This window comes from Parus major, chromosome 2 (assembly GCF_001522545.3).
Source record: "Parus major isolate Abel chromosome 2, Parus_major1.1, whole genome shotgun sequence".
Lineage (NCBI taxonomy): Eukaryota > Metazoa > Chordata > Aves > Passeriformes > Paridae > Parus > Parus major.
The window spans coordinates 104,114,866-104,124,543 of NC_031769.1; the positions used below are offsets into that span (position 1 = coordinate 104,114,866).

The 9,678-nt window shown below is 41.1% G+C and overlaps 1 protein-coding gene across 9 annotated transcripts in view; it reads left to right on the top strand.

Moving 5' to 3' along the window:
- GREB1L (GREB1 like retinoic acid receptor coactivator) overlaps positions 1 to 9,678 on the top strand; it is a 133,254-nt gene that overhangs the window by 119,418 nt on the left and 4,158 nt on the right. For 6 of the 9 annotated variants that reach the window (XM_033512235.1, XM_015616356.3, XM_033512234.1 and 3 more), the window contains 9 exons: positions 712 to 867; positions 1,084 to 1,223; positions 2,923 to 3,084; positions 3,390 to 3,597; positions 4,279 to 4,444; positions 5,160 to 5,387; positions 6,743 to 6,884; positions 7,985 to 8,185; positions 9,522 to 9,660. In XM_033512235.1, coding sequence (XP_033368126.1) covers positions 712 to 867; positions 1,084 to 1,223; positions 2,923 to 3,084; positions 3,390 to 3,597; positions 4,279 to 4,444; positions 5,160 to 5,387; positions 6,743 to 6,884; positions 7,985 to 8,185; positions 9,522 to 9,660 — 1,542 coding nt within the window. The remainder of the gene's footprint in view (positions 1 to 711; positions 868 to 1,083; positions 1,224 to 2,922; positions 3,085 to 3,389; positions 3,598 to 4,278; positions 4,445 to 5,159; positions 5,388 to 6,742; positions 6,885 to 7,984; positions 8,186 to 9,521; positions 9,661 to 9,678) is intronic. The other 3 variants (XM_015616366.3, XM_015616421.3, XM_015616405.3) reach the window with 1 other exon arrangement.

Here is a 9,678-nt window from a genome sequence, read left to right on the forward strand (position 1 = left end):
TCTAAAATCAGTAACCTCAGTTACACACCTACTTTTGTGTGTTCTTCCATCTCATTTTGACCTGAATTGACTCATGTTCAAGCTGCATTCCAAAGTTGCTTTCTTTGGCCAGTGTTTTCTACCATTCCCATTGCTTAAACTTGATTTTCTGCTTTAGACTTGTCTCTGTTGGATCAATGCAGAAAAGTTTCATTTGATCCTTGCTGGCCACATCCTATTCTATAAAGACAGTGATTTTCTACTGCCTTTATCATGTACTGCCAGCTACTAGTTCATACATAGTTCATACAGCCTCTCTTTCCTTCTTTCTGCCTTTGGATACTTTTGCTTCTTATTTACCCTGTGCTCTTCATTCCGTCACAGAGAGGCTCAAAACTACTACACCCGTGCCTTCTGCACAAATAAGACCATTCATCTGAGCCTTTTATGCTTAAACCAGAGTGAAATATACCTCAGCAAGTATGATGAGGAACAGTGCAGAAAGATACCTAGGAGGCTCCTTCCCCTGCTTGCAGTTTTTAAGGAATTGCCATTTCTTTGAAATGGCTTTGTGTGAGTTGTAATTTCACTGGTAATATTTATGATGGTCAAAGATGTCACTCTATGTGTGTGTGCCTCTGTGAGTTGCTGTGCAATTGTAAAGCAGCAACCATAACACAAACATCATTTGGTGGGTATCTGATTCGGCTTACCTGAAGTGTGTTGTTGCAGATCATACAGAAAACAGCGAAATTACTCAGTCTAGCAATGACCACTGGCCAGACATTGAGATCTTCAGCAAAGTATCTTTTGACCTGAGTGTACATGACCCTAAATACAGAAATATAAGTCCTGTATACACAGAACAACTCTCAAGAGTGAAACAAGGTAAGTAAAATGTTGAATTTTTTAGGAATACTTTCCTACAGAGACACTCAGTGTTTATTGGTTCATTTGAACACAAATTCACAAGAACTTTTAATCTCCAAAATTAAATGGAAAAAAAAATAAATTATGTATTCTTTACAGTTTTTACCAGGATCACAATCTTCTTTTTTTTTTAAGGCTCCTAAAATTTCTACTACTTTTTTTCTTTCTGGACAGAAACAAGCAAAGAAACAAAATCAGAGGAACCTAAGAAAAGGGAGACAGTGTCCATGATGCTGACTAAATATGCAGCTTACAACACCTTCCATCACTGTGAGCAGTGCCATCAGTACATGGACATTAATCCTGCTGCACAGGTTGGTCTCAAGGTCTGAGGGTAAACAGCATCCTTGTTTTTTTATTGTGGTCTCTCCAGGATACTGCTCTCATCTCAGGACTCATGCTTTCACCTTCCCTGAGATGGAATTGTTTAATTCTTCCATTCTCAGGGGAGATATTGAGCTACAGACCCAGCAGCATCAACTGTGTCTGCCACACTCTGAATGAGCAGTTTTCTTCTACAGCTGCCTCTGGCAAAGGGTGAATATTGTGATTAGTTTTCTCAAACCAAAGCATTATTCAGCCTGCCCAGAGGGTTTGCAGTGTCTCATGGGAGAAGGCTGAAAAAATTAAGAGAAATGCTTGTCTAACCTAAATGCCAGCCATCCACACCTGTGATGGGAGATGGCAAGGCCTATTTCTTCCTCACTTTGGATGTAACTGTGCATCCTTCTCAGCAGTTGCTTATGAGTCACTGGACAGAAATGAACATTTTAATCTGTCAAGTTAAAAAAAACTTTAGTTTCTAAAGCAAACAGGCTCACAGGAGACTGGCGAGTAAGATTATTCCTGGTTAATAGCTCACACATTATTTCTTAACCACCACCAGCAGTTTACCTTGAAGTTTCTTATCTCAATTCATTCCTTCCTTGCTTGCTAATGTTTTCCAGCAATTTGCTATTAAGATATGGCAGCCTAGGCACCCCGACCTGGCAGTGCACAATGCCACTTCCCTCAGAGCAGCACCAGCAGGTCTGATCTAAACCTCATTCTTCATTAAGTCCGTTGACAGAAGGAAATCCTCTCCAAGGATATCTGTTGTTCCCTCCACTCATCTTTGTGCATGTGGTTAAATGTAACTAGTACTAATAAATATAAACATCTACTTGTATGTGCCAGTGTGAGCTGTGTATATAGAATTAAGATAATTAAGCTCAGGGAAATTACACTGTCAAAGGGGAGTCATTGGATAGCAAACATTATGAAGGGAGAGAGATTCTTAAATGCTTCAACAGAACCTAAATAAAGTCCCTTGCACTTTCCATCTTAGGCTAATTATTTCCATTTTTAACAAAGATTATTGAAAGCTCATTGGTAAGTGTAAGTGATTTGACTTTGAAGTAAGACAGATGCTTTTGTAGGATGAAATCTATCATCTGCATAGGCATTTGTATACACTTATATGATTTAGTGAAGTGCTGTGTAAACTTAAACTCACCCAGATTCTTCATAGCCTTGTTAATAGTGTGGTCTGCTTTGGCTGCACAACTACCTAGGAGAGTATTGCCACAGGAAAAATACTATTCTGGTACCAATACAGTAGTGCTGCTGCTGAGGTATCAGAATTACAGTGCATGCTGCTGTGGAGGCACTCCCACATGCTGCACTGCTCTTTGAATCTTCTGGGGAAATTGTTTTGGACAGTTCTTTTCCTAGTGTGTGTCTATCTATATATTTGACTTCTCTTTGTAAATATTGATAAATAATTCCTAGCTGAAATGGACTTCAGAAGAGTCCAGTTTGGCCAAAGACCATTACTGGTACAGAGAGCTGGTTCCTTTAATAGCAAGGCCTAAATAATGGACCTTATTGTGAGGAAAATGATTACTGAAAGAGAGTGATTTGGATGTTTCTCTGATGGCTTCCAGTACTGTGACTGTAAGAACTCCTTCTCCTTACATACTCCTTACGTGTTACCAGCTTGGAAATCTCTTTTTGCTGCTTGTTTGTATTCAGGTGTCTGACTCCACTCTGCATGCATTCACGTTTTCATCCTCTATGCTGGGAGAAGAGGTTCAGCTGCATTTTATAATCCCCAAGTCCAAAGAGAACCACTTTGTCTTCAGCAAACAGGGAAAACATCTTGAAAGCATGCGACTCCCACTCGTTTCTGACAAGGTGCGTGTGCTGCTCTTACCCATCTGCTGCATGCAGTCAGCTTGACATACATATGCAAATTAAATGGGGGGAGGTTTTTTCCTGTTGTCTTTTTGTTTTAAAGTCCTCTGTGTAAATCTTGCCTGACTATCCTTAGAATGGGTTTTTTGAGGGCAAAATTCTTTTTTCCGTTCCTAGTGTCCAGCTCCTGTGTGCTGCAGTAATTGGTGATCTTAAAATCTGGTATAAAATATAAACAAATAGAAGTCCCTGTCAGGAATAACCTGCTTTTTAATCTAATGTTGCCAAAATATCTTGTGTTCCAGCAGAATTTGAATGCAGTCAAGAGTCCTATCTTCACCCCATCGAGTGGACGTCATGAACATGGACTATTGAACCTCTACCACGCCATGGAAGGCATCAGCCACCTGCACCTCCTGGTAGTCAAGGAGTATGAAATGCCACTTTATCGAAAATACTGGCCCAACCACATCATGCTTGTCCTGCCAGGCATGTTCAACAACGCTGGAGTTGGTAAGAGACACCATGCTGTGAAGGTATCAAAATCTACATTGGACAATGTGGACCATGCTGTGGCAGGAAACATTGCAGCTGCTGCTCACATACCTGCTGTGATAATAGCAGCAATGTCTGTGCAAAAATGTGGAAGAACTGCTGTCAGGGGCATGGAATATATGTTTGCATGGATCACTGCCTTCTCAGCTTAAAATCTGATGTTTTATGTACCATATAGACTCATTTTACTCAACCCTGCTGTGTAAATGTTCATTCTAGATGTTTTACACATATTCAAATTGCAACATTTTAGTTAGCAGAAGGTAAATATTAACTGCAGCTGAACCCTGGGGGCTTGAACTTTGGAATTTATTTTCATGGATGCTGAGTTTATTCTGCAAGAAGTTTTAGGTTGCTTCAGTTTGTGGATCTTATCATCTTTGTGGTTCAAGTTACGTTATTAATGCCCACAAAATTGTGTTCTGCAGAGTATCTTAAAGCATCCAGTCTTCTTGGAATCTGCCTTTTAGATTTAATCACACTGAAAAAGGGACATATAGATTTCTTTATAAACTAAGGTGTTATGAGCGCTAAGTTCAAAAAGGGTAATGACTGCAGATGTTTGTGTTACCTTTCTCTGGAAAGAGTGACAAAGTCTACTGAAGATGTCTGTATGTCTTCTTTATGGTATTTCCTCAGGTGCTGCCAGGTTTCTTATTAAGGAACTTTCCTACCACAACCTAGAACTGGAACGAAACCGCTTGGAGGAGCTGGGAGTGAAGCGCCAGTGCGTGTGGCCCTTCATTGTGGTCATGGACGACTCCTGTGTCCTGTGGAACATGCACAGCCTCCACGAGCAGTCCAGGTTGGTACCCACCCACGCTGGGTCCTTGCACTGATCCAGCACTGACAGCAGCACATCTGTGACCGAGGCTCATCTCCAACATCTGGCAGGGTACTCAGAGCAGCAGGATGTTTGGCCATATGTTTGTCTTGTTGACCACCAACATTCCACCACCTGCTGTTGAACACTTCCACATGACTGTGCCCTTAGATTTTTGTCAGTACCACCAACAGACCTCTGCTTGTGTTTGTTCTTTGCCTAGAGCCACTCTTGTTCCTGTTTGAGAACTCTTGTTGACTGTTTGAGTGAGTTTTCAATATGTTACTTTGTTTTGATTCCATTTCTGTTTCTCAGAGCAAACAGTTTATTTGGGGAACTTAGAAGGCATTAAGCTCTTGACCTTCTCAGTTCTTACACTGTGCAGTACAGAGAAAATAGCATTCCAGAAATTATGTGCAAGGTGACTTCTTTTCCCTTCCCAAATTGTTGTGTAAGAACTTATTCTACTAAAAGGCTCATTTTCTGAATGGCTGCATTGATGGGGTAAAATTAGTTGCCTGTTGCTGAAAAAGTCTTAATTTATGTATCTATTTTTATAGCATCTGGAGTGAACATTCCCAGTTGTCAATGGAATTTTTTGGTCCTTTTTATTCACACATATGTATGTTATAGGCAGTGTATGTAATATAAAAATAATAAAATATGTTTGTATGTTGTGTATGATCATGTTTTGCAGCCAGTCCCTGGAGCCTGGGGGTTTCAGCAAGAATGTGTCTTTGAAAAGCGTCCTCCAACACATTGAAGCCACCCCCAAAATTGTTCATTATGCAATACTGGGTGTTCAGAAATGGAACAGCAAGCTGAACACCAGGAAATCAAAGGCCCCGTTCTCCAGGTGCCACGTGCGTGATTTTATACTGCTCAACATAGACCTGACCCAGAATGTGCAATATGATCTAAACAGGTAGGCATTACATACACATCTGTGGAAAAATACTGTATTGACTTGGTAAGAACCTTGTCACAATGTTCCTGAATGCTCCTGAGATAAACAGAAAGATCCTGCCTTAGGTAATGAGTACACAATCACAAAAATAAAACACAGTGTGATATACATTTCACCTGAATGAGTAAGGCATCAAAATAAACCTGCCATAAGCCAAGAAAACCTGGGGAAGACAGATCAAGGGCAAGGAAGAGCTTCAGATGACTGAAAAAATGACGAAAAAAGAAACCTCAGGAGAAAAAATAATTGGGACACCAGAAGTACAAGAAGCCAAAATGGCATCAGTTACAGGAAGAATGGGGAGCTTCCAAAGTGCCTAAGAGGAGGGATTCCTTGTATTTCATTCAGAGATAGCTGTCCTCTCTGTTGCCACTTGAGTTTGCAAGAAAAACAGATGAAAAAAATCTGCTTTCTGCTATTTCCTTCCTTTCCACTCCCCCTCCTCATCTAACTTAATTCTAAAGCATTTGAAATAAAGCACCCATATCATGGGCCTTTATTGCTAGCTCTCATCACAGATTGAAGAAATACCCAATTCTTCCTCTGTCTCTGCCGGCCATAAACAGCCCTGGGGCTTCTTACCTTGGGCTCCTGCTGCTGTTTTCAGGGATCCTGTGTGTTTGAGTGAGGAACTGTAGCCTGTCAGTGCAAGCTGGTGTGACTTTTGGAGCTCATGATTTCACATTCTGTGCCAGGCTGAATCATGAGGTGGGAGTCAGCCCATAGAAGTGAATGACGACATCATGAATAGTGGAGGACTAAGGTTGCTTCCCAGCAGCTTTTTCTACCATAGCCAAATAATTGTTAAAGCCATATTTTTTCCTCCGATTCCAGTTTATGGAGAAATATGTTACATGGAACTGGCTTGTTCAGAAGTGGAAGTTGGTCACTGCAGAGCTTCTGTCAAGTCCAAAATATGTAATACAAAACCCCCAAAACATAAAAAGAATTTAAAAAAAAAAAAAGGTAAAGGGTGGGGAGGAAATGATTGATGCCAGTGTGTGATGAGCATGAGACTGCAAGCCAGATTTGGTCTGGGGAAGAAGCACACAGGCACACTGATAAGTGAAGGCTAGTTTGGGTTTAGATCAGCAGCTTTCCTCAACCAGGAGCACATTGAAGGAATGAGTCTTCAGAGTTCTGCAGAAAATTTGTAGTGGCATCATATCAGATGATCTCCAAAAATCTCTGCTGAGTGCATTTCATATAATATACATTACATATAAATACTGGTGCATTTCATCAGGGGGTGTGTGAATGCTCGTGCACAGCAGCCACACAGTTGCTTCAGTGACCTTGTGTTTAATGTACAGGTATTTCTGTGAAGATGTGGATTTTAATCTACGGACCAACAGCAGTGGCCTCCTCATCTGCCGCTTCAATAACTTCAGTGTCATGAAGAAACATATCCAGGTTGGGGGACAAAAGGACTTTGTTGTTAAGCCAAAAATCATGGTAAGTATGGAAGTATGCTCTGTTGTACTTAAGGGGTAAAATCAGTACCTGTTTTCCCTAGAAATAATGAATTCTCTAGTTCTTTAGTATTTTTCCATGCTTATTTGATGTCTGACGTTCATGGCTTAATCCATAGTAGGGCTACCGCATCAAAAATAGAGAATGAGAAATATTTATAAATTACTAAAAAAACCCTAATCTATTAGAAGATGGACTGAGACTGGGAAGAGTTTGGTCTAGCTTTTCAGTGGTATCTCTGATAGAGGAAGAATTTGCAGACTAATTCGAAACAGGCAAGTTGTACCAGATTCAGTTTTAAAAATGTTAGCACAACCATAAGTTTCTGGTGTTTGCTGATTTGTGATGACTTTCAGTCCTTGCACTTCCTAACAAGAAGAGGGCTAAGGAAAGGTTCTGAAAACTGCAACCTTCTGAAATTCCCCCCAGAAATCCAAGTATTTATAAAAATATACCAAATATTTTATAATGAGTATATTACACCTATGCCAGCTTTAAATGGAGGTGTATTTTAAGGGATTGTCTTTAATCTAGGAATCTTAAAGTTTGTGCTCCTGGTGGTTTTTGAACACATCCCACACCATCTCCCTTTTAAAAACCACCTCCCATACTTCACAATTTAACTGACTAAACTCTGGGTTTGAGTATTTTTAAAGATCATTTTCTGATTTTTCTTTCCTTGTGGTTGCAGTGAAATCTGTAGTGATTGACTGGCCTATGAGAAAACTACATAGAAAACTCTTGTTATGGATGACTCCACACAAGGAGTATGTAATTTCATATAATGCCCAGGAGTAAGGCAGGATGAAGGGCACTGTGACAGTTTGAATTCCCTATTTTATGTCCCTTCTTTAGGCAAGCAGATATTCACAGAAGTATGTAGCAAGCACAGAACAAGCAACTAATTTATTTCTGTGCTTTGGTGCTATTGTGAAAACTGAGTGGGGAGTTTTGATCCTTTTGTTCCTCTTCTCTCTCTTCCTGCTCTGTCACGGCAATCCCACCCCCAGTTAGAGGAACTCCTGCAGAGCAAATACATGGAGTAGGTGGGTTAAAAGGGGTTCCCCTTGATTTCACTGCAGGTCTCAGAGAGTGTGGCACCAATAATGCCTCTTCAGTACGTCTGTGCCCCTGACAGCGAGCACACATTGTTGGCAGCCCCATCTCAGTTCCTCCTGGAGAAATTCCTTCAACACGCAACCTACAAACTCTTCCCCAAGGCCATTCATAACTTCAAGAACCCGGTATTGGCCATCGACTGCTACCTGAACATCGGGCTTGAGGTACAAAAGATTTGCAGGGATGAGGGGGTCAAGGAAATGCAAACCTTTACTTCAGTATCTTTGTTGTGTAGAAAGGCATAGGGGAGGGATCATTCTCGGCACTGGGGAAGCCACACCTCAAATCCCCTATTCAGGTTTGGGCCCCTAAATTCAGGAAGGACATTGAGGGGCTGGAGCGTATCCAGAGAAGGGCAATTGAGATGGTGAGAGGTCTGGAGAGAAGCACCTGAGGGGGCTGGGGGTGTTTAGCCTGGAGGAAAGGAGGCTCAGGAGAGACCTTATCACTCTCTACATCCACCTGAAAGGTGGCTGTAGCCAGGTGGGAGTTGGCCTCTTCTGCCAGGTAGCAAATGATGGGACAAGAAGAAACAACCTCAAGCTGTGCCAGGGGAGGTTTAGATTGGATATGGGGAAAATTTCCCCATGGAAAGGTTTGTGGGTTCACCATTCCAGGAGGTATTTAAAAGATGTGTAGATGTTGCACTTGGCAACATGGTTTAGTGGTGAACTTGGCAGTGCTGGGTTAACAGCTGGAGTCAGTGATCTTGGATCTCGTGGATCCATGACAACAGTGGGATCTCAAAGAGCATAACCTAAACAATTCCATGATTTGCAAAGGAATTGGGTGTGTCTGTCTGATTATTTCATACAAATATTATTTCATACAAAACAGAAATCCGACAGTGATGCCATTCTTGATAAAACCTGGTGTTCATCATTTAATGCTTCTCTTTTCATGAATCTGGGTTTCAAGGAAATTAGATTTTTGCAAATATGTTCTAGATGTCTGCAGGTGGGAAGATTAAAATTTTTGAACCCAATGATCAGTTTGGGTCTGGAGCAGGGTCAATGTCTAGCAAGAGTGTTGTTCAGATAAATTTCATGGAGGCCAGTGGTAAGATAAAGGAGATGCTCTTTGATATACAACAGCCATCACAGCACTGAGACACAAGACTGGTTGAAGCCACAAGCATCAGTTTTTCCCCTACTTTTGGAATCACTTACTTTGACAAATGTATCCTTATTATAATAACCTATATAATCTATAGAGTCATTTCAAGCAGGTAGTTCACAGAGGTAAAAAAAAAGACAACCTGAATTACAGAGAGCCCTGAAATAATATGTTGCAGACTCAGTGACTAAATCTGAGTCTAGAGGTTTGTTCCGTGTGTTACTTCTTTGGGAAAGTTTGCTCAGTACTGCAGTCTTGTTGGATTGGATTTTTATCAGAGCACCAGCTGACTTGCCTGTTATCACTAAGTTATATTCCATTCCATGTAAGTCATCCTTAGACATTTCTGAAACAGAAAGCATTTCTTTCCCCCTTGTGTTTCAGGTGGCCATATGCTACATTAGCTCTCGCCCACACTCAGTCAATGTCAACTGTGAAGGGGTGTTCTTCAGTGGACTTCTGCTCTATCTCTGTGACTCCTTTGTTGGTGCAGACCTCCTCAAGCGGTTCAGGTTTCTCAAAGGTAATCTCACTTCTCTGC